Source organism: Puma concolor, chromosome A1, assembly GCF_028749965.1.
Source record: "Puma concolor isolate L17-30 chromosome A1, mPumCon1.1.hap2, whole genome shotgun sequence".
Classification (NCBI taxonomy): Eukaryota; Metazoa; Chordata; class Mammalia; order Carnivora; family Felidae; genus Puma; species Puma concolor.
This window is the reverse complement of record NC_141667.1, coordinates 156378892-156405241: the sequence shown is the minus strand read 5'-3', so window position 1 is coordinate 156405241 and position 26350 is coordinate 156378892. Positions and strand designations below refer to the sequence as shown.

General features: G+C 36.7%; 1 protein-coding gene across 1 annotated transcript in view; it reads right to left on the bottom strand.

The window, feature by feature from the left end:
* Nucleotides 1-4448: 4448 nt before the first annotated feature.
* Nucleotides 4449-26350, bottom strand: part of LOC112856846 (olfactory receptor 2M5-like) — a 42520-nt gene continuing 20618 nt past the window's right edge. Inside the window, 1 exon segment of the mRNA XM_086717093.1 lies at nucleotides 4449-5398. Within this exon segment, the coding sequence (XP_086573219.1) occupies nucleotides 4449-5398 (950 nt within the window).

The following is a 26350-nucleotide window of genomic DNA, read 5'->3' as shown; positions in this document are numbered from 1 at the left end:
ACAAACTAGACTTTAAATTAAAGGCTGTAACAAGAGATGAAGAAGGACATTATATAATAGTGACAGGGTCTATCCATCAGGAAGAGCTAACAATTATAAATGTCTATGCGCCGAATACCGGAGCGCCCAAATATATAAAACAATTACTCATAAACATAAGCAACCTTATTGATAAGAATGTGGTCATTGCAGGGGACTTTAACACCCCACTTACAGAAATGGATAGATCATCTAGACACACGGTCAATAAAGAAACAAGGGCCCTGAATGAGACATTGGATCAGATGGACTTGACAGATATATTTAGAACTCTGCATCCCAAAGCAACAGAATATACTTTCTTCTCGAGTGCACATGGAACATTCTCCAAGATAGATCATATACTGGGTCACAAAACAGCCCTTCATAAATTTACAAGAATTGATATCATACCATGCATACTTTCAGACCACAATGCTATGAAGCTTGAAATCAACCACAGAAAAAAGTCTGGAAAACGTCCAAAAGCATGGAGGTTAAAGAACACCCTACTAACGAATGAGTGGGTCAACCAGGCAATTAGAGAAGAAATTAAAAAATATATGGAAACAAACGAAAATGAAAATACAACAATCCAAACCCTCTGGGACGCAGCAAAGGCAGTCCTGAGAGGAAAATACATTGCAATCCAGGCCTATCTCAAGAAACAAGAAAAATCCCAAATACAAAATCTAACAGCACACCTAAAGGAACTAGAAGCAGAACAGCAAAGGCAGCCTAAACCCAGCAGAAGAAGAGAAATAATAAAGATCAGAGCAGAAATAAACAATATAGAATCTAAAAAAACTGTAGAGCAGATCAACGAAACCAAGAGTTGGTTTTTTGAAAAAATAAACAAAATTGACAAACCTCTAGCCAGGCTTCTCAAAAAGAAAAGGGAGATGACCCAAATAGATAAAATCATGAATGAAAATGGAATGATTACAACCAATCCCTCAGAGATACAAACAATTATCAGGGAATACTATGAAAAATTATATGCCAACAAATTGGACAACCTGGAAGAAATGGACAAATTCCTGAACACCCACACTCTTCCAAAACTCAATCAGGAGGAAATAGAAAGCTTGAACAGACCCATCACCAGCGAAGAAATTGAATCGGTTATCAAAAATCTCCCAACAAATAAGAGTCCAGGACCAGATGGCTTCCCAGGGGAGTTCTACCAGACGTTTAAAGCAGAGATAATACCTATCCTTCTCAAGCTATTCCAAGAAATAGAAAGGGAAGGAAAACTTCCAGACTCATTCTATGAAGCCAGTATTACTTTGATTCCTAAACCAGACAGAGACCCAGTAAAAAAAGAGAACTACAGGCCAATATCCCTGATGAATATGGATGCAAAAATTCTCAATAAGATACTAGCAAATCGAATTCAACGGCATATAAAAAGAATTATTCACCATGATCAAGTGGGATTCATTCCTGGGATGCAGGGCTGGTTCAACATTCGCAAATCAATCAACGTGATACATCACATTAACAAAAAAAAAGAGAAGAACCATATGATCCTGTCAATCGATGCAGAAAAGGCCTTTGACAAAATCCAGCACCCTTTCTTAATAAAAACCCTTGAGAAAGTCGGGATAGAAGGAACATACTTAAAGATCATAAAAGCCATTTATGAAAAGCCCACAGCTAACATCATCCTCAACGGGGAAAAACTGAGAGCTTTTTCCCTGAGATCAGGAACACGACAGGGATGCCCACTCTCACCGCTGTTGTTTAACATAGTGCTGGAAGTTCTAGCATCAGCAATCAGACAACAAAAGGAAATCAAAGGCGTCAAAATTGGCAAAGATGAAGTCAAGCTTTCGCTCTTTGCAGATGACATGATATTATACATGGAAAATCCGATAGACTCCACCAAAAGTCTGCTAGAACTGATACATGAATTCAGCAAAGTTGCAGGATACAAAGTCAATGTACAGAAATCAGTTGCATTCTTATACACTAACAATGAAGCAACAGAAAGACAAATAAAGAAACTGATCCCATTCACAATTGCACCAAGAAGCATAAAATACCTAGGAATAAATCTAACCAAAGATGTAAAGGATCTGTATGCTGAAAACTATAGAAAGCTTATGAAGGTAATTGAAGAAGATTTAAAGAAATGGAAAGACATTCCCTGCTCATGGATTGGAAGAATAAATATTGTCAAAATGTCAATACTACCCAAAGCTATCTACACATTCAACGCAATCCCAATCAAAATTGCACCAGCATTCTTTTCGAAACTAGAACAAGCAATCCTAAAATTCATATGGAACCACAAAAGGCCCCGAATAGCCAAAGTAATTTTGAAGAAGAAGACCAAAGCAGGAGGCATCACAATCCCAGACTTTAGCCTCTACTACAAAGCTGTCATCATCAAGACAGCATGGTATTGGCAGAAAAACAGACACATAGACCAATGGAATAGAATAGAAACCCCAGAACTAGACCCACAAACGTATGGCCAACTCATCTTTGACAAAGCAGGAAAGAACATCCAATGGAAAAAAGACAGTCTCTTTAACAAATGGTGCTGGGAGAACTGGACAGCAACATGCAGAAGGTTGAAACTAGACCACTTTCTCACACCATTCACAAAAATAAACTCAAAATGGATAAAGGACCTGAATGTGAGACAGGAAACCATCCAAACCTTAGAGGAGAAAGCAGGAAAAGACCTCTCTGACCTCAGCCGTAGCAATCTCTTACTCGACACATCCCCAAAGGCAAGGGAATTAAAAGCAAAAGTGAACTACTGGGACCTTATGAAGATCAAAAGCTTCTGCACAGCAAAGGAAACAACCAACAAAACTAAAAGGCAACCAACGGAATGGGAAAAGATATTTGCAAATGACATATCGGACAAAGGGCTAGTATCCAAAATCTATGAAGAGCTCACCAAACTCCACACCCGAAAAGCAAATAACCCAGTGAAGAAATGGGCAGAAAACATGAATAGACACTTCTCTAAAGAAGACATCCGGATGGCCAACAGGCACATGAAAAGATGTTCAGCGTCGCTCCTTATCAGGGAAATACAAATCAAAACCACACTCAGATATCACCTCACGCCAGTCAGAGTGGCCAAAATGAACAAATCAGGAGACTATAGATGCTGGAGAGGATGTGGAGAAACGGGAACCCTCTTGCACTGTTGGTGGGAATGCAAATTGGTGCAGCCGCTCTGGAAAGCAGTGTGGAGGTTCCTCAGAAAATTAAAAATAGACCTACCCTATGACCCAGCAATAGCACTGCTAGGAATTTATCCAAGGGACACAGGAGTACTGATGCATAGGGGCACTTGTACCCCAATGTTCATAGCAGCACTCTCAACAATAGCCAAATTATGGAAAGAGCCTAAATGTCCATCAACTGATGAATGGATAAAGAAATTGTGGTTTATATACACAATGGAGTACTACGTGGCAATGAGAAAAAATGAAATATGGCCTTTTGTAGCAACGTGGATGGAACTGGAGAGTGTGATGCTAAGTGAAATAAGCCATACAGAGAAAGACAGATACCATATGGTTTCACTCTTATGTGGATCCTGAGAAACTTAAAAGAAACCCATGGGGGAGGGGAACAAAAAAAAAAAAAAAAAGAGGTTAGAGTGGGAGAGAGCCAAAGCATAAGAGACTGTTGAGAACTGAGAAAAAACTAAGGGTTGATGGGGGGTGGGAGGGAGGAGAGGGTGGGTGATGGGTATTGAGGAGGGCACCTTTTGGGATGAGCACTGGGTGTTGTATGGAAACCAATTTGACAATAAATTTCATATAAAAAAAAAACAAAAAAAAAACAGATTCTAATGATGTTCATCTGAGATGGGTGCAAAATTAGCATATTTTGTGAAGTCAGCAAATGATTCTAATGCAAAAGGTCAGAAAACCACTCTTTGGAAGCACTGACATAGATTGAAGATTGTATTTTTCCAGGATTAAGAAGAATTAAAATTATGTTAGGGAGAAAAAAGAAATACTGGTAACTTTATTTGATTCCTGATGATTTATCATGGGACTCATTAATTAATTTTACCAGGGAATTATCCTGAAGCACAACCTAAATTCTAGGTGATTATTTTGCATTCTAGATATGCAGACACTGGCCTTTCTTTTATGGAATCAATATGATGCTTTGGAAATAATAAAATTCACATTACCATCAATTGTAAATCATGAAGAGAATTGATGTATACAGTCCCTTGTTCTTTATCAGCACATCATCTAGAACAATTGGACAGAAATTTTTAGATACAGGGAGGAAAAGATAAACATTTTTTTTTTCCTTCAGATAAACTCAGTAAGATTAGTTGACTTTACCAGGGTTTGAAGGGATTATTATTTAACAGACAAAATGTCCCTTTGCTGGTACATCTTTATATTGCCTACGGCTGATATTGGGATTTCTGCCATTTACCTGGAGGACTGACACTGCCCCATTAACTTTTTCAGTGCACTTAGAACTTCCTTGTTCCTGAGAAAGTAGGCAAGAGGGTTTAGGAGAAGGGTGAGGACAGTTCCAAACAGAAAAAGACCCTGATTTAACTTTGGAGTCTTGGCAGAACCAGGTCTCATGTATATGCACAAACCTGGACCAAAATAGAGACCCACCACACAGAGATGAGAGGAGCAGGTGGCCAGAGCCTTGTTCCTACCTTCTGGGGAGTTCATTCAGAGTACAGCAAGGAAGATGAGAACATAAGAAGACAAGATGAGAGATAAGGGCAGGAGCAGAACAAGGATGCTTGTTATAACCACTGCCTTCTCATAGGCTGAGATATCCTCACAGACGATCCTAAGCACAGCCATAACTTCACAGAAGTGGGGAATTTCTCTGGGGCTGCAGATATTAAAATGCAAGGTAAAAGCCGTGTGGCCCAAGGAAGTAAGTGCCCCTCCAACCCAAGACATAGCAATCATCTGTAAGCATACCCTAAGATTTATAATGGCTGGGTACCGAAGAGGATCGCATATGGCTACATAACGATCAAAACACATGAGCGTTATAAGGATGCATTCCGCAATGGCCACAGTCAGGGAGAAGAAAATTTGAGTCCCACAAGCCAAGAATGATATGCTCCGCCATCCGGAGAAGAAGTTGGTGGCCATCTTGGGGATGATGCTAGAGGTCAAAGTTAAGTCCATTAAGGAGAGCTGACTGAGCAGGAAGTACATGGGGGTGTGGAGATGGGAGTACAACCAAATGAGGAGGATCAGAAGAGTGTTGCCAGTGAAGGTTGCAATGTAGATCAGGAGAATGATGGAGACCATGGCTGAAATGTATTTAAATTCAGGGAAGAAGCCCAGGAGGATGAAATCTGTGGGTTTTGTCTCATTCCCGCTCCTCAAGGTTGTCTGTAATGCTAACAGGAAGAGAGGAGATTAAAAAAGGAAGAGAAGAGATTTTTTTTTAATATCGTAGAAATGAAGCATTTTCTTATTAAAGTTTAAGAATAATATTGTAATAACAATGGCAAATATGAAAATAATCATCCATGATCACTTGAATCAGTTTTTAATATTTCTTTCTACATTACTTATCCATGCCCTAATGTACTTCTAGAAACCAGAGTGTATGTATTATAATGCATTCCATTAATTTTATTTTATGAGACTTATTTTCATATATTAAAATAAACTTTGGATAAATGTAGTTGTTTTTTTCTTACAATTGTAAAATTTGATGATGTGTTGATAAGTCATAATTTCCAACTGCCCATTGTCCAGTTTTTCATAACTTTAGAAAATTATGCTATTTCCATTCTCATCTTCTCAGTGATTTCCTTAATATAAATTATATTTATATATAATATAAAAATATAAATATATATTATATAAATACATACAAAATATTATATATATATATATATATATATGTAGTATATTTTTGAGAGAGAGAGTGAGCACAAGAGAGGGAAGGATGGAGACAGAGACTGGGACACAGGATCCAATGTAGGCTCTGTGTTGACAGCAGAGAGCCAGATGTGGGACTTGAACTCACCAACAGTGAGATCATGACCTGAGCCAAAGTCCCACACTTAACTGACTGAGCCACCCACATGTCCCAATAATATTTTTGAGGAAAAATTATAGATTTTGTTTTCCCATGAAAAAAAATCACTGTTAATTTAATTTATAGAAGGATTTTTCAAAATTTTAAAATACTTCTACTTTAGTCAAGCCTTTTGGCTCTGGGCTCTTAGGGGACATTATAATTTAGGAGAAAATTGATCATTAGGCCTGTGCTTTGTGTTACACACATTTATGGTTATTTAAGTTTTTAATCTAATTGGTCTGATTTTCTATCCAGGGAAACTACTCATTGTATTTACATGGTTTATAGTAAATTCAGATTATGTATTAATGAGGGAGAAAGTTTTATTTCTATATGAGCTTGTAGGGTTCTTGCTCTTATAGAATTTGTACTGTCTTTAACCTCTAGCTACAGCTGTTATGCCATTGATGGGTGCAGAGAAAAACTTCAGGTCTCCTTTCTTTCAAGTTTACTAACTTTACCCTTTTTAGATTATCTTAGCTCTATTTAATCCTCTTTCTAGATATCTATAAAACACTCTAAATATCTATACAACTCTTGCTGAGTCTATAACAAAAGGGAACACACCCATCTCTTTGTATGGGACTCCTATAACCTTATTACAAAAACCTGGCGATGATAGTACAAGAAAGAGAAATTGTATTCTTGCAAAAAGTTTCCAAATTATTTTTAAAAAGAGTAAATTGACCCTAATTGTGTATTAAAAAAAAACATAATTACCTGAATTTAATGTAAGGCAAGATTAATATCAGAGTATTTCTAAAGTTAGTTCACCAATTAGAACAGATTAAATTTTAAAAAATGATATGCCTTTTGCATTAGTTACAAAAGCTTGATAGAATTTACTAAATCATGATTTAAAAACCTACCTAAGTAACGTGTAGAAAATAAGAGACTCCAATATCCTATTCTATTATCTCCTTGGAAAACTGTGACATTCATTCATGACATTCTTGAAAATATCATTTCTAAATTGTTAGGATACTCCCCTCTTCTGAAAGCTGTGTATGTATGTGTGTATGTATGTATGTATGCCAACTGTAAGAGGGAGATCCAAGTTTCCTTTGTTAATTACAAAAAGGACTAAAAGAATCTGTTGCCCGCATCCACCCAGTACCCTCTCCTTAGAAACAGTGTGTTCAAATATTAGGTCATTGATTACTTTTCTAATACTTGTGCAATTTGATTTCAATTCACTGCTTCTTTCCAGATACTTCATTTTGATTTGCTCACCAAAAATAGTAACGACTTTTGGATGCAGAAATTATGACAACAAAAATATCCAAGTCTGTTCTCCCTTTGCTCACACTAAGAGCCTCAAACTTCTTGTGAAGAATGAAAAAGCCTCTGTGGGTTGGTACTGCCAGAAATAGGCATCTGTTTTCATATATCCATACTTTATTACAGCATTCTATGTTGATCGCCTTCAAATCAATTGATCACATGCGAATCAGACCTGCCTTCTGTCACTGGGTGTTTGATTGACTTGATGAGTTAGCCTGCTTTTAGATATGGAGATAGTTTAAGATAAAAATAATAATAGTAATAATAATAATAATAATGACAAAACTTGCCATCATGCATCTTACTTTCTCCTGCCTTGGAGTGAGTCTTGGTGTAACCAGTGGGTTGTCTGTGCTTGATATAGAGTCATCAGATGGCAGGGAACTGAATCTTCAGACTGGCTAGATGTTTCAAAGTTGTCTAACTTCTCAGAAAAGCAAAGCAGCGTTCTGTGACTTCAGTGCTATGTTACACAGTTTCTGATTCCTAGCTCAAGTGCTGTTTCCTGAAGCTTTTGGGTATCCATAAGCTTGGCTAAATTCTATTATAAAATTTCCTTACAAATTCTATTCATTATAGCCTGGGCTGAAACCTAAATTTCATCATTGTCTGTGATTATATATTTTAACGTATGCCTTGTCCCTTAAACCATGAGATTTATGATGCAAGGAACTGTCTTTGCCACATTCCACCTTTTCTCTTTAGATCCTTCATGTTGCATTCAGTGAAAATGAGTTAAATACATCATCAGCTTAGGGATGGAATACTAGATATTGTGCATGGACCAAGTAAATGTTTTTAGCACAAACATTTTTCTACCAGAAATTATTGCTTTATTTTGACTTATGATCCCTTATAGGCTTTAAAGCACTTTCCAGCATTTTATTTTGTTGGAATATATAGAAGGGGGTGTCCACTTGAGAAATGATATAAAGTACCAGGTCACAGTCAAATAACACTGTCCTATTTCTGAGCAAATTATCCATTTCCCAAGTTGAGCCTTACAAACACTATTGATAAATATGTGTTAGCATAAACCTATTTTCACAATCCAGAAAAATTGAGTTACTTCCTCTATCAAGGTGCTTACCTTGTAATTTTTGTTCAGTCATTAAAATTTCTTAGAAAATATAAAATGTTCAAAATTCCTATTGCCAATTAATATTGAATGTATTGTTAAAGAAGAAAACATAAACTATTTTAGTAGGAAAAAAACAAGTAACTCTGTAGGACTTGATAAACTGTCTCTCCTCAGCCTGTTGCTTTGTGAGCAGAGCTGGGATCTGCCTAATTCCTCAGTGCCCTGGGGTTTAGTGTGGAATGTCTTCTCAGACCAAACACTGCAGCTTCATGACAGCCCTTCCAGTTTCTCATTAAGAGCTGTGGTATTCAAATGTAGCAATCTTCTCCCCATGATACAATTAAAGTTTTTCAAAACTATCTATTAGAACAGGCTTAGATTCTTTTTTTTTTTTTTTGTCATCACTTCTATTATTTTCCCAGAGGTCCAATTTATAATTCTCTTTGTCTTTAAGTCATTAATCCCATACAACCATTAAACAAGTTATTGATTTTTTTTTCCTTTCTAACATCTCTTATTTTCTCCTTACTTTGTATTCCCAGAACTAACACTCTAAAACTATTTCCCCTTTCTAGAATCATCTCCTTTACCTTATCTTCATAGCTACATTTTCCATTTTCTTCAAGGTCAGATTTAAGTTTGACTTCTCTAGGAAAGTCTTCTTTTATGTCCACAGTGGATAACAACATATTTTTCTTAGTTAATTATTATATATATCTTTTGGCTTATTACCTACATTGTATTGTTACTGGTCTCTTAACATGCTCTTACAGTTAATAACAAGATTTTAAACTCTGGAAAGCCTAGGATTTTGCCTCAGTTTTCCTTTCGTTTCCTATTCCTGGTAGGTTTATTCTTACATTTCATTAAATCAATGAATGCTATACTATATGCTTTAAATTAAAAGTGGAAAAAAATGAATTCACTAAACCTTGTTAAAATGAAAGAATCTAGGGGTACCTGGGTGGCTCAGTCAGTTAAGTCTCCCACTTTGACTCAGGTCGTGATCTCATGGTGGCTCCTGAGTTTGAGCCCTACATCAGGCTCTGTGATCAGCCTGGAGCCTGCTTCAGATTCTGTGTCTCCCTCTCTCTCTGCCCCTCCCCTGCTCATGCTTTGTCTCTCAAAAATAAATAAACATTAAAAATTTTTAAAAAGGAATATGAGGAAATTGTTTGGAGAGAATTTATTTCTTTCCACATACTTCTTCTCTCTTTACTAACCCTACAGTCACCTTTGTTACTGCTAATATGGCCACATTTGAGCTTCAATCAAGTACTTTTGGCCACCCAATCCAATCACGCTACTTTTTAATATATTTTCCTCTTACAAATGGATCCAAATAGATCCCTGATTCAAAAGAAAATCAAATGATTCATCAAACTAGATACTTTTAAAATGTTAATAATATTTTAAAATAAACTTTTTATTTTTTGAACAGTTCCAGATTTATAGAGCAGTTGACAAATAGTACAGAATTTCCATACATCCTTCATTCAGTTTTCTATATTGTTAACATCATACATTACTATGGAACCAACATTGGTTCTTTAGTAAAACTAAGAACCAATATTTGTACATTAATATTAACTAAAATCTATACTTTATTCAGATTTCACCCATTTTCCATAATGTACTTATCTTTTTTCAGATTTTTTTTAAGGAGATCACATTGTATTTAGTCAGCATGTCTCCTTAGGCTCCTCTAGGCTGTGAGAGTGATTCAGTCCTTGTTTTTAAAGCCTTGACCATTTTGCGGAGTACTGACAGGTGTTTTTAGCACATCCCTCAATTATTTTTTGCCTGATGTTTTTCTCCTCATTAGACTAACATTATAGGTTTGGGGAAAGAAGATTGCAGATGTAAAGTGCTCTTGTCATGTCATGCTAGGGGTACATGATGTCTACATGACTTATCACTGATGATGTTAATCTTAGTCACTTGGCTGATAGTGCTTGTAAGATTTCTCCACTGTAAAGTTACTCCCCCCTTCCCTGTTATATGTCCTACTCTTTGAAAACAAGGCACTAAGTGCAGTTCGCATTCAAGGTGGGAGGCAGGCTAATGTTCACCTTTTTTGAGGGGTGGACTATCTACATTAATTATTTGGAATTATCCTATACAGGAGCTTGGTTTTCCTTCCTTCCTCCCTCCATCTCTTTCTTCCTCCCTTCCTTCTTCCCTTCTTTCTTCCTTACTCCCTCCATCCTTTCCTTCCTTCCTTCCTTCCTCACTCCCTCCTTCCCTTTACCTTCCTTCCTTTCTTCCTTCCTTTCTCACTCCCTCCTTCCCTCCCTTCCTCCTTCCTTTGTTCTTTCCTTCCTTCTCTCCTTTTCTTTCTTCTTTTTTTCCTTCCTTCTCATAGTGATTCATTTATGTCACTATGAAGTCACAGACTTCATACTGTGGAAAAACCATATTTTTATTTTCCATTCTTTGAAAAAATAACAAGTGCTATGTATAGCCCTTAACTACGTTTTTTAACATTAAATTTTAAGATATGTATTTACATGCAGTTATGAAAAATAACACAGAATGATCCCATTTATGCTTCACACACTTTCCCCCAATTACAGTCAGGAATTGATGTGATCCACTGACTTTATTCACATTTCACCAGTTTTATATCCATTCATTTCTATGTTTGTACATTATATGCAATTTTCCCCATGTGTAAATTTGTGTGACTACCAACATAGGCAAGATACAAAATAATTCCAGAACAGGAATCCCTCATGCTACTTTTTTTAAATAGTAACAGCTACCTCATTCTCTCCTCTTCCGTAGCCCCTGACCCACTAATCTGTTTTCCATCTCTGTAGTTTTGTTATTTCAGTAACATTGTATGCATTGGGTAATATATTGTGTGACTGTATGATATTTGCTTTTTTTTCCCCATCTAGTATTATTCCTTTGAGATCTATTCAAGTTGTACATTATATAAGTCACTAATTTACTTTAATTGCTAAGTAGTAATCCATGCTATGGATGTATCACAGTTTAACTATTCACCTGTTGAAGAAAATTTAGGTTAGTTTTGGCCATTAGAATTAAAGCTGCTGTGAGTACTTATGGGTTTTCTTGTGCAAACATAAGTCTTTATTGTCTAAGATACATACTCAAAAGTGCAATTGAAGGATGATAATTCCAGAATGGCTATGCCATTTTATATTCCTCAAACAAATGTGTGAGATATCTGAATTTTCTACCTTCTTTCCATCATTTGTTGTCACTACTAATTCTTTTAGTTCTTCTTGTAGGTGTGAAGTATATCTTGTGGTTTTAATTTACATTTGTATAATGGCTAATGGTGTTGCACATTTTTTCATGTGTTTGTTTGCATCTATGAATCTTCTTTAGTAAAATGCCTGTTCATGTCTTTTGTTTAGTTTCTAATTAGATTATTACTATTGAATTAAAAATCTGTTATATATTGGTCTCCTAGGTAGCTCAGTCAGTTAAGGGTTTGACTTTTGATTTCAGCTCAGGTCATGATTTCATGGTCATGAGATAAAGCCTGACATGGGGCTCCCCATTTGGCATGGAATCTGCTTAAGATTCATTCTCTCCCTCTCCCTCTGCCCCTTCCCTAATAGCACCTTCTTTCTCTCTTTAAGAAAAAAAAAAAGTCTGTTATATATTTTGCTATAGTCCTTTGTCAGATGTGTAGTTTACACATATTTCCTCCAAGTCCATAACTGTCTTTTCACCCTCATAAAAGGGTCTCTTTCATTGTAATAAGAACACATAACATAAGATTTACACTGTCAACAAATTTCTAAGTGCAAAATACAACATTGTTAACTTCAGGCATACTGTTGTACAGCAAAGGTCTAGTTCATCTTGTATAATTGAAACTTTATATCTGTTGAGGAGCCATCATGTTCCCTTCCTCCAGCCACTGACAACCACAATTCTGCTATCTGTTATATGAGTCAGACAATTTTAGATACTGCATATAATTGGAATTATACAGTATTTGTTCTTTTGTCAATGAATTATTTCATTTTGCATATGTTCTCCAGGTTCATACATATTGTCACATATGAAAGAATTTCCTTATTATTTTCTTTTTCCATTTGTCTGTTGGTATACATTTAGGTTGTTTTTACTTCTTAGCTACCATGAATAATGCCACCTTCCACAATTATGAAAGTGCATATTTTTCTACAAGATCCTTATGTCAAGTTACTTTGGATAAATACACAGAAGTAGGATTGCTAATCATATGGGAGTTTTATTTTTAATATTTTGAGAAATTTCCATAGTGTTTTACATGGAAGCTGTGTCATTTTGTATTCCAATCAACAGTATACAGTGGTTTCAATTTATCCAAATTCTTACCAAGATTTGTTATTTTCTGTTGTTGTTATTATTATCATTGTTGTTGTTGTTATTTTGGAAACTGGCCACCATAACAGGGATGAGGTAATATTTCTTGGTTTTTATTTGCATTTCCCTTATGATGAGCATCAGGGAAGGACATTGAATTCCTCTTCATATAAATGTTGCTATGTCCTCATAGAGAAATGTTTATTAAATTCCTTGCCCACTTTTGGGGCACGTGGGTGGCTGAGTGGTTAAGTGTCTGACTTCAGCTCAAGTCATGATCTCATGGTTCATGAGTTTGAGACCTACATCAGGCTCTGTGCTGACAGCTCAGAGACTGAAGCCTGCTTTGGATCCTGTGTCTCCCTCTCTCTCTTGCCCCTCCCCTGCTCATACTCTGTCTCTCTCAAAAAATAAATAAACATTAAAAACATAATTAAAAAATCCCTTGCCCATTTTTGAGTATTTTATGTTTTCTTTTCTCTTTCTTTCTTTCTTTCTTTCTTTCTTTCTTTCTTTCTTTTGTTCTTTCTTTCTTTCTTTTTCTTTCTTTCTCTTTGTTTTTTTGAAGGAGTGTTTTTTTTTAATATATATTTGTAATTTGTTTCATCAGACATATTGAAAGAATATTTTCTCCCATTCTGTAGCTTGCCCTGTACTTTGCTGATTATTTTCTTTTGGTGCAGATGCTCTTATTTGATGTGATCTTACTCATCTTTTTTTTTTTTTTTTCTTTTGTTGTCATATACAAGGAATAATTCCCAAGATAAGTGTTATGAAGATTCCTCCTATGTTTTCTTCCAGGGGTTTGACAGTTTTAGGTCTCACAATTTTTCTCCTTTTTATTAAATTTAAACTTTAATTAACTTATGGTGAAATACTGGTTTCAGGCATAGAATTCAGTGATTTACCACTTACATTCAACACCCAGTTCTCATCCCAAGTGTCCTCCTTTGTACCCATAACTCATCTAGCCCATGCCCTCCTCACCTCCCTCCATCAACCCTCATTATGGTCTCTATCATTAACAGCCTCTTGTAGTTTGTTTCCCTCTCTTCTCTCCCCCCGTGTTCCCATACATTTATTTGTTTTGTTTCTTAAAGTCCGCATATGAGTAAAATCATATGGTATTTTTTTAATCTGATCAACTTAGTTCACTTAGTATAATACATTCTAGCTCCATCTATGTCATTGTAAATGGCAAATTTTCATTTTTTATGGTAGAGTAATATTCCATTACATTTAAATGTATATATTTACACACACACACACACACACATACACACACACACGCACACATATATATATATAATATATATATATTATATATATATATAATATATATTATATTATATATATATAATATATATATATTATATATATATATATAATATATATTATATATATATATATATATAATTGTTTCTTGATTGCTTTTTCTGTCTAGATGATCTGCCCATTGCTGTATTATATCATAATTATGGGGTATATCCATAAAGAAGAGCTAACAATTATAAATGTTTATGCACCTAATTTGGGAGAACTCAAATATATAAAACAATTAATCACAAAAATAAGCAATCTTATTGGTAAGAATGTGGTAATTGCAGGGGACTTTAAAACTCCACTTACAGCAATATACAGATCATCTAGACTAAAAATCAATCAAGAAACAATGACCCTGAATGATACACTGAACCAAATAGACCTGACATATATATTAACTTTTCATCTTAAAGCAGAAGAATACACATTATTCTTGAGTGCACATGGAGCATTCTCCAAGATAGATCACATACTGGGTCACAAAACAGCCCTCAAAAATATAAAAGAATTGAGATCATACCATGCACATTTTCAGATCCCAATGCTATGAAATTTGAAAACACCACAGAAAATTTTACAAAACTCCAAATGTATAGAGGTTAAAGGACATCCAACTAAAGAATGAATGGGTCAACCAGGCAATTAAAGCAGAAATTTTAAAAATATATGGAAACAAATGAAAACAAAAGCACAACAGTCCAAACCCTTTCGGAGGCAGCAAAGGCAGTGATAAGAGAAAAGTACATTGCAATCCAGGTGTATCTCAAGAAACAAGAAAAATCTCAAATACAAAAGCTAACAGCACCCTTAAAGGAACTAAAAGCAGATTAATAAAGAAACCCCAAGGCCAACAGAAGAAGAGAAATAATAACAATCACAGCAGAAATAATATAGAATCCAAACAAAAAAAACAGATCAATGAGGTGAAGAGCTGTTTTTTTTGTTGCAAAAATAAACAAAATTGATAAACCCCTAGCCAGACTTCTAAAAAAGAGAGACGTCCCATAGATAAAATCACTAATGAAAATGGATTTATCACAACCAATCCTACAGATAACACAATGACTCTAAACTCATACCTTTCAATAATAGCACTGAATGTAAATGGACTGTATGCTTCAATCAAAATACATAGGGTAACAGAATGAATAATAATAAAAAAAATAAGACCCATGTATTTGCTGTCTACAAGAGACCCATTTTAGACGTGAGGACACCTTCAGATGTGTCCTCAAAATGAGGGGAAGGAGAACCATATATCATGCTATTGAAAGTCAAAAGAAAGCTTGAGTAGCCATATTTGCATCAGACAAACTAGATTTTAAAGGTTGTAACAGGAGATGAAGAAGAGAATTATATCATAATTATGGGGTCTATCCATCCAGAAAAGCTAACAATTATAAATGTTTGTGGACCTAATTTGGGAGAACCCAAATATATAAAACGATTCATCACAAAAATAAGCAATCTTATTGATAAGAATGTGGTAATTACAGAGGACTTTAATGATATATTATCTGTATCTGTTTTGATCAATTCTTTAGCTGTCATTTCTTCCTGGAATTTCTCTTTAGGAAAATTTTTCCTTTTAATAATTTTGGCTAGTCTTCTGTCCCTTATGTGTTTTAAAAGCTTGTTATGTGCTTTGCACCTGCAAGCACTACTATATTAAAGAGGGGCCATACACTGTCCAGGGACTGGCCCTACAGGAGGTGATTTTGGAGAGTGTTACTTGATCTCTGTTATTTTGACTTTGATTACTTTATCTCCCTACTCATAGTGATATTTTGGTCCTTCCACCAGATTGCTTTGATTTGTTCATTGAAGTAGCCCTGGATAGGAAAACAAACAAACAAAAAACAGAAAATAAAAAAGCACACACAAACACACACACATAAACAAACATTAAAAAAAAAAAAAAACAGAAACACCAGCTATAAGCAAACAACATTGATGATACAGTGCTGATGGAAGAGGCCTTATCCTATACAAAGAGAGAAATGACAAGGGCAGAGGAAAATAAAATAAAATAAAAATTGACCAGACCGAGAAACTATATGGCTTATTCCAGAGAAAGAGAAAAGAGAATAAAGAAGGAGGTGTAGAACATGTATCAAGAGAATGGATTAAATACGTCTGTTTAAACAAACCAACAATCAGAGTAACCAGACAAGAGGAGGGAAGAGATAAGGAGAAAAGTAAGGAAGAATGTATACAATAAAAATTGTCCAAGAATTAAATCAGGCAATGTAACAGTGCTGGTCTGGAGGAGGGGCTGTCTAATTTCTCAGTGTCAATCCTGCTCTTGAAGATATGCAGTTACCAAGTGTGGAGGGGCATGGTTTGGTGTAGGTGGGTACTGCCTCCACTGTGGGCACTTTGTCCATTCCCTGATGCCCCACCTTGTTGGTGATGGGGAGAAAAATGGTGACAACCCTGTCTCTCCTCCATAGACCAGGTGTCCTAAACCACTCTGTTCAAGCTGTCCTCACTGTGCCATGGGTGTAAACGAGGCAATCTGCCCCCCTCTTCTGACTCCCATGCCTCCCTGGTGCTTGGCTTGGATTTAAACCCTGATGTCTTAGAGATTCCCACTCCGTGCATCCTGGTTCTGAGTAAGAGATGTCCCACAGCCTCACAGTGCAGAGAATGTGTGGCTTATCACACTCTGCTGACTCCCATGTGTTGCTGGCATTCCGCTGGGACTTCAACTCTGATGTCTTTAATGTTACCACTCTGTCTGCCCCGGTTCAGGAAGTTTCACTCCTTTGAGCTGATATATACCTTCTTCCCACAACACTCCAGGGAGGGGATCCCTTTCTCCTACTGTGGACTGCACCTGTGAGCTAGTTACTGAGCCTGGGGCTGGCTCCGCACCTCTCCAGGTATGTGAACAGGGCAGCCATGCTGAGTCCAGAGAAAGCACTGCAGTTAGAGATTGGATCTTTCTCCTTATTGGTCGCTGGTTTTTCTCTTGTCCAGATACAGTCCTATATTCCCCAGCCTCTCTTTCTCTTCCCTTTGTCTCTCTGTAGAAGGGGTCCCTCCCCTCCATTTGTTTGATCTTTCTCAGTTCACAATCACCCACCCATAGGTGGCCTGTCAGGTTGTCCCAGTGGGTCCCTGGAAGTGACTCTGTCACTTTGCTTCCTGGACTCTTACAGTTCAAACTCCTTTGGTCTCAACACTACTTTGAGAGATGAGGGAACATTGGATTCTCCTACTTCTCCATCATGTTGGCCCCTCCTCTTTAATTTCCTTTTTGTATGACTTGTTAGTTTTAGAAACGCAACTGAGTTTTAAGTTTTGATTTTTCAATCTGAAAATTTGCTTATTTTTTTTACTCTATTTCATTTTTTAATGGTTTTTAAAGCTTTGCACATATAATATATTGTCAGTTACAACCAGAAATAACTTCTCTTCTGATTCGAATGAGTATTATTCTGTTTCTTTTTTTTTAACGTTTATTTATTTTTGAGACAGAGAGAGACAGAGCATGAACAGGGGAAGGGCAGAGAGAGAGGGAGACACAGAATCTGAAACAGGCTCCAGCCTCTGAGCTGTCAGCCCAGAGCCTGACGCGGACTCGAACTCACGGACCGTGAGATCATGACTGGAGCCAAAGTCGGACGCTTAACCGACCAAGCCACCCAGGCGCCCCTATTATTCCATTTCTTGACTAATTGCCTGGTCTAAAACTTGCAGACCTATATTGAATAGAAGTAGTGAGAGTGAGCATTTTCTTTTCCTAGTTCTTGATCTTATTTTATTTATTTTATTTTTATTCATTCATTCATTCATTTTGAGAGAGACAGACAGAGACAGGGTGTGAGTTGGGGACGGGCAGAGAGAGTGAGAGAAAGAGAATCAAGCAGGTTCTATGCCCAGCACAAAGTACCATTCAGGGTTCAAGGTCATGACTGTGAGATCATGACCTGAGCCAAAATCAAAAGTCAGAAGCTTAACCAACTGAGCCACCCAGTTGCCCCTTTTTAAAAATTATTATTATTATTATTATTATTATTATTATTATTTGACAGAGAGAGTAGTTCCTGATATTAAAGGAAAAGTTTTTCACCATTAAGTATGATGTTCACTGTGGACTTTTCACATATCACCTATATTTTGGTGAGATATTTTTTTTCTATTCCTAAATTGATGAGTTTTTATCATGAAAGGGTATTGAATTTTGTCAAATCATTTTTCTGCATTTATTGAGATGATGTAATTATTTTTATTCTTTATTTGTTTAACATATGTTAATTGATTGATTTGGATTCTTAACTGATGGAATTAATTGACTTGGATAGGTTGAACCATTCATGCACTGCAGTAGTAAATATCCCAAGTGAGCTGTTCATGGTGTATGTTCCTTTTAACGTACTGTTACATTGAGTTTGCTAGTGTTTTGTTGAGGATTCTTATGTCTATATTAATCAAGAATATTGATCTGTAGTTTTCTTTTGTTGTAGTGTCTTTGTTTAGCTTTTACATGTGATTAATGATGAACTTTTAATCTAAATTTGGAAGTGTCCCCTTCATTCTATTTCTTAGAAAACTTTGAGATGGACTACTGTTAATTCTTCTTTAAATACTTGGGAAAAGTGACCAGTGAAGCCATCTGGTTCTGGGCTTTGTTTTGTTGGGAGATTTTAAATTGTTGGGTCAATCTTCTCACTCGTTATTAGCCCATGCAAATTTTCCACTTTCTCTTGATTCTTGGTAGATTTCTTGTTTCCAGAAATGTATCCATTTCTTTTAAATTACCCTATATGTTGGCTTGTAATCATTTATAGTAATCTCTTAAAATTCTTTGTATCACTGTGGCATCAGTTGTAGTGTCTTTCATTTATAATTTTAATAATTTGAATCATCTTTTTCATACCTAGTTTAACTAAGGGCTTTCCAATTTTGTTTATCTTTTCAAAAAGCCAACTTTTAGTTTCATTAATGTTTTTCTATTGTATTTCAGTTTTCATTTTGTTCTTTTCTGCTCTAATCTTATTGTCCCCTTCTTTCTATAGCTTTGGCCTTATTTTTTTCTACTTTTCTAAACCTTTCAGCTGTAAGTTTAGCTTATTTGAAATATTTTTTTTATGTAAGATTAATAAAATTCCATCATTGTACTGCTATTGTTGCATCATGTAACTTTTGGTGTCTCGTGTTTTCCTTGTTTTTGTTTTTTTGTTGTTGTTATTTACTAACTTCAATTTTGATTTCGTCTTTGACTCACTTGTTCAGAAGTGTGTTATTTTATTTGTATATATATTGTTTCCTGTCTGTTATTGATATCTAGTGACATCACCGTTTGGAAAATATACTTGGTATGATTTCAATATTCTCATAGTTTTAAGGAATGTTGTTTTTCTTGTCACTTAAAACATGATATATCCTTTAAAGTGTTCCATAAACACTTATGAGAAATGTATGTTCTACTGCTTTTGGGAATAATTACTTGTATACATCTACTAGGCTTATTTTTTTTTCCTATAGTATGTTAAAATCTTCTGTTTCCTTATTAATTTTTCTCTTGGTTTTTCTATCCATTATTAAAAATGAGATACTTAATTTTCCTATTACTTGTTTTGTTATTTATTTCTCCTTCAAGTCAATGTTTACTTATACATTAGATGCTCTTATTTTAGGTGCAAACATATTTATAATGTTTATATCTTCCTCATGAACTTATTATTATTACATAATGACCTTTTTTCATTTCATGTCAGTTTCTTCAAATAAAGTTTATTATGTCTAGTATAAATACACATTCTTGCTCTCCTTTGGTTATCATTTGTACAAATATCTTTTGCCATCACTTTAGTTTCAGCCTATGTGTGTCTTGTCGACAGCATATCCTATTTTATTTTTTATTTTAATACTTTGAGTCATTCTGCCTTTTCATTGGAGAGTTTAATATATTTGGTTTAAAATAATCATTAATATCTATGAAATTGTTATTGTCATTTTTTAAGTGTTTTTCATCTGTCTTTTAGATAATTTGTCTCTCTTTTTCTCTCTTGCTGCCTTTTATAATTTGTTGATTCTGGGAAATGATGCACTGATTTGTTTTCTTGTTATATTGTGTACATTCTAGAGATACTTTCTTCATGGTTATCATAAAACTTAAGTAAAACTTTATATAGTTATAACTATCTGTTTTAAGTCGATAGCAACTTACTTTAATTGCAAATGAAAACTATAATTTGACTCATTTCTACACTTTATATTATTGATGTCACAATTTACATATTTTTATATTGTGTATCCAATAACATGCTTTCAGTTATTCTTCTTATTATTTTTTTAATTAAATTTTATAGTAAATTTAAAAATGAATTTCACACCACTGTTATAGTATTACAGTAGTCTATACTTGTCTATAGATTTATCTTAACCAGTGAATATTAAATTTACATGCATTACTATGGTTTTTAAGCTTGTTTCTATTTCAAGTTTAAACATTTCTAAGAGAGAGATTTGATGGAAGATGACAGATTAGGAGAATACCCACAGACATAATGAGGCAACAAATGCACCTATCCAATGAACTCTGAAAACAATCTGAAGACTCTCAGAATAGATCATCCACAGTTAATTAAATAGAGAAGGCCAGATAGGATTGCCTGGGTGGCTTGGTCAGTTAAATGCCCTACTCTTGTTTTTTGGCTCCTGTCATGAACTCACAGTTCATGAGTTTGAGCCCCTCAACAGGCTATGTGCTGACAATGTGGAGCCTGCTTGGGATTATGTCTCCCTTTTTCTCTGCCACTCTCCCAAATGCTTTCTATCTCTGTCTCTCAAAATAAATAAAACATAAACTTAAAAAAGAGAGAGAGAGAAGGCCAATTGAAGAGTGTAAAAGAGGAAGAGATGTGGTTGTAAATTAAACTCAAGCCCAACTAACCAAAAACAAAAGGGACATCACAAGCATAGAGATGTGAAAGAATAAGACCCACACCTGAAGCCCCTGGAAACTGGGACCTTCACAGGTAAAATTCATTCCCATGATGTCTGGTTTTGAAAATCAACAAAGCTTAACTCCAAAAGCTTTAAAATTTGGTGGGTTCTAACTCCAGGAGTTATAAAATTCAGTGATCTTGAGGAAACTAAGTAGTGTAACAGGAAGACCCTAGCCTTGTCTTCTCCCTTGAACACAACTAGATAATTATCAAATCATTCTGAATATCCAAGAAATAAACCTTCGGACGGACAGAACAAACCCCACAGCTAGGGGGAGAGAAGAGGCCACATTGATGAAGGTAGGAAGTGCAAAGTTTGGGGGAGATATGAATCATAGTGCTACAGAAGGGGGGGGCTTGATCTAAAGAAAGATGAGAGAGACACGATCATACAGGGGAACACATAATGAGAACACTTCCCAGTCATTGGCTGAAAAAATTAGAGAAGTTAACTTTTGCAAGTTTTTGCAACCAATGGGGCTTAATGACTGGAGTTTTAAGGTTCAGCAGCCTTGACTGAGATAAAGCCATGGGGGTATGGCCCTGCTTCTGGAGAGAAGGCAGACAAACAACCTGGAAGCAGATGTTGTGATCTGAAGAAAGCCTGAGGCACACACGTGGAGATTATTGGATCTTCTTGGAACACATCTGTGAAAGGTAACATTCACAGAGCCTCCTTTCGAAGGACAACAAAGCTTTCCAGTGCCATTTTTCTCCCCCATCCCTCAGCATAATGTAAAACCACCTTATAGGGGCAGTGCAACTCCCACTCTGGCTGCCTAGACTGCTTAGTCCGAGTCCCATGTCCCTGAATTCTGGTGAGACTTCCCTTCTTGGTCAAGGTTCAGCACAGTCTCAGGTCAGTGAGAGCCTCCCCAGGAGGTCTGCACAGGCCCCTCCACACACCAAATCCCTAGATCCTGGAGTTTTGAAGTTAGTTGGCTTTGCTGGGATAAATCATGGGGAGTGTTGCAGTACTCCTGGTTAAAAGGCAGGGCAACAGCCTGGAGGAAGACAGCATGAAGGGAGTGATTTGGGGGTGCCTTGGACACACAGGATGTTTGCTTTCCATGGGGTGCTTTCCTGAGAGTGATAAGCATGAAGAACCCACTCTGGGAACAAAGCAGATGACTGGAAATATTTCTCTCACCCACATCTCAGGATAAACACAAAATAACCTTGGTACCACAACTCTGACACAAATCAGCTTACACCAGATCCCATACATCTGTACTCTGCCAATAGTGCCTTTCACGTTCAAATTTCCTCAGAAGGACAGGTGGGCCACTTCTGCAGAAGACCAGTAGAAACCACACCCACACCAAGTCTCCCAACCAGAGAATTCTGCAAGGCTTCAATTTTATTGGAAGTAACATTATATCTCATTTAACAAACAGACCAGAGAACACCTAGTTAAAACTCAACACACTCTAGCCAAAGAGAAAACACTGTGCACTGTAGGCAAGGAGGGCCTCTGTAGATTGCTGGACTGAAAGACAGAGCAGCCAAAACACACCAGCACAGTACACCCAGCACACATCAGAGACACTCCCTGAAGTGCCAAGCCTGGGACACTATATGACCTCTTCTTCATAAACCCATTATTTTCATGAGAACAAAATATAACAGGCTTTCCTAACACACATAAGAACATAGAGACCTAGACAAAATGCCAAGACAGTGAAATTTATCTCATAAGAAAGATCAAGAACATTTCACGTCCATGGATATAATAGAAAGAAATATAAGTAATGTGCCTAATGGAAAATTTAAAGCAACAATACTAAGGATGCTAGCTGGGCTTGAGAAAAGAATGGAAGATTTCAACGAGGCCCTTACTGCAGAGTTAAAAAAAAAATTAAAAAAATCAGTGAGAAACAAACACTGCAATAAATGAGATTCAAACCTGACTGGATTCAATGAACACAGGATTGGAAAAGCAGATGAAAAAATAAAGGATATAGAATATAAAATAATGGAAAATAATGAAGCTGAACAAAAGAGAGCAAGAAGAAGAATGGAACACAAGAACAGACTTAGTGAACTGAGTGACTACATCAAATGTTGTAACATTTGTATTTTAAGAGACATAGAAGAAAAAGAGAAAGAAAAGGGGGCAAAAAAGTTATTTGAGAAAGTCATAAGTAAAAACTTCCCTAATCCAAGGAAGGAAACAAACATCCAAATCCAGGAGGCACAGAGACTCCCATCAAAATCAACAAAAGAAACAAAACACCAAGCCATATTGTAATCACGTTTGAAAAATATACTCATAAAGAAGAATTCTTAAAAGTACCAAGAGAAAATAAGCCATTAATTTACAAATGAAGACCAAAAAGGCTAACTGGAGATTTCTAAACAGAAACTTGGCAAGCTAGAAGGGAGTGGCATGATATATCAATGGGCAAATGGGAAAAAATCTGTAACCAACAATACTCTGTCAAGAAAGGCTATTATACAGAATAGAAAGAAAGAGTTTCCCAGTCAAAAACAAAACAAAACAACCAACAAAGAAACAAAAATTAAAAGAGTTTGTGACCTTTAAACCAGACATACATGAAATATTAAAGGGGTGCTTTAAGTGGAAAGGAAAGACCAAAAAAAGAAAAAAAAAAAAAAGACAAAAACAAGACAGGAGCATAGAAAATCTCCAAGACAATAACAAATTAAATAATGAGATAATAAATACATATCTATGAAAATTGTCCTGAATGTATATAAACTAAATGCTCCAATCCAAAGACATAGGGTGTCAGAATGGAGAGAGTGTGTGTGTGACAGAGAGAGAGAGAGATTTATAAGCTTCCTATAAGAAACTCATTTTAGACCAAAAGATACCTGAGGATTGAAAGTGAGAGGATGGGAAGATGGTGGCCTAGAAGGATGCTGGGCTCACCTCGTCCTGCTGATTGCTTAGATTCCACCCACATCTGCCTAAATAACCCAGAAAACTGCCAGAAGACTAGCAGAATGGACTCTCGCAGGCAAGCATAGAAAAGAGGCCCATGGAAGAGGGTAGGAAGGGCGGAGAGGCGGTGTGTGCTACACGGACTGGTGGGAGGGAGCCAGGGAGGTGCAGGGGCAGCCAACTGGGCAAGGCAGAGCCCCTGAACTCTGGCTTGCAAAAGCAGAGGGGTCAAACTCTGAGTTCTGACAGCTAGTGGGACTTAAGATCTGGAATGTTAAAAGTCAACAGCTCTGCTCTCGAGAGTGGGAAGGGTGAAAGGATGCTGGGAGGGAGACGGGTTGAGTCCCTGAAGGACAGAGCTCAGCAGGGAAACAAAGGCACTGGCAAACACCATTACTCTCTCCCATTCCCCAGAAATGCCAAAGGGAACCAGTTCCCATCACAAAACTTGCTTGCACCGCACAAAGGTCCAACACTGTGCTTCTGTGGATCCATCTCACAGATGGGTCTGCTTCCCTCCCAGTGCTACAGGGCCCCTCCCTCAGGAGACCACACATGGCAAAGCTAGTTAAGCCTGCCCCTCCCACCCCTGTGCACCTTGTGGATACACCCTGTCAAATATGCCTTTGGCAGATCCCATAGAAGCAGCATCACAAGCCTGGTAGTGTTCAAGCAGCCCAGATAGGGGCCACACCACTCCACAGTGAGTCCTGCCAATAGGAGAGGAGAAGATAAGGTACAAACTAGTCTGATTGTGGCCCCAGCTGTGGGCTGGGGACAGACATAGGGTCTCACTGTGGCCCTGCCCACCAACACAAGTTTCTCCAGACAGCACAGGGGAAGTGCCCTGCAATTTGGAAATACCACAAGAATTACCCAAAATGACAAAACAGAATAATTCTCCTCAAAAGAAACTCCAAGAAGTAGTGACAGCTAACGAATTGATCAAAACCAATTTAAGCAATATAACAGAATAAGAATTTAGAATAATAGTCATAAAATTAATCACTGGGCTTCAAAAAAGCATAGAGGACAACAGAGAATCTATTGCTACAGAGATCAAGGGACTAAGAAATAGTCATGAGGAACTTAAAAATGCTATAAATGAGGTGCAAAATAAAATGGAGGTGCCCATAGCACAGATTTAAGAGGCAGAGTTGATGATAGATGAATTAGAAGATAAAATTATGGAAAAAGAGGAAGCTGAGAAAAAGAGAGATAAAAAAATCCAGGAGTATGAGGGGAGAATTAGAGAACTAAGTGATACACTCAAACAGAACAATATCCCTATCATAGGAATTCCAGACAAAAAAGAGAGAGAGAAAGGGGCTGAAGGTATACTTGAACAAAACATAGCTGAGAACTTCCCTGATTTGGGGAAGGAAACAGGCATTGGAATCCAAAAGGCAGAGAGAACTCCCTTCAGACATGAATTGATCTTCTGCACAAGATAACATAGTGAAACTGGCAAAATACAAGGATAAATAGAGAATTCTGAAAACAGCTAGGGATAAACGGGCCCTAACTTACAAAGGTAGCACATAAGGGTGGTAGCTGCCCTATGTACTGAAACTTGGCAGGCCAGAAAGGAATGGCAGGAAATCTTCAATGTGATGAACAGAAAAAAATATGCAGATAAGAACCCTTTATCCAGCAAGTTTGTCATTCTTCTTTTTTTTTTTTTTTCTAAATGAAATTTATTGTCAAATTGGTTTCCATACAACACCCAGTGCTCATCCCAAAAGGTGCCCCCCTCAGTACCCATCACCCACCCTCTCCTCCCTCCCACCCCCCATCAACCCTTAGTTTGTTCTCAGTTCTCAACAGTCTCTTATGCTTTCGCTCTCTCCCACTCTAACCTCTTTTTTTTTTTGTTCCCCTCCCCCATGGGTTTCTCTTAAGTTTCTCAGGATCCACATAAGAGTGAAACCATATGGTATCTATCTTTCTCTGTATGGCTTATTTCACTTAGCATCACACTCTCCAGTTCCATCCACGTTGCTACAAACGGCCATATTTCATTTTTTCTCATTGCCACGTAGTACTCCATTGTGTATATAAACCACAATTTCTTTATCCATTCATCAGTTGATGGACATTTAGGCTCTTTCCATAATTTGGCTATTGTTGAGAGTGCTGCTATGAACATTGGGGTGCAAGTGCCCCTATGCATCAGTACACCTGTGTCCCTTGGATAAATTCCTAGCAGTGCTATTGCTGGGTCATAGGGTAGGTCTATTTTTAATTTTCTGAGGAACCTCCACACTGCTTTCCAGAGCGGCTGCACCAGTTTGCATTCCCACCAACAGTGCAAGAGGGTTCCCGTTTCTCCACATCCTCTCCAGCATCTATAGTCTCCTGATTTGTTCATTT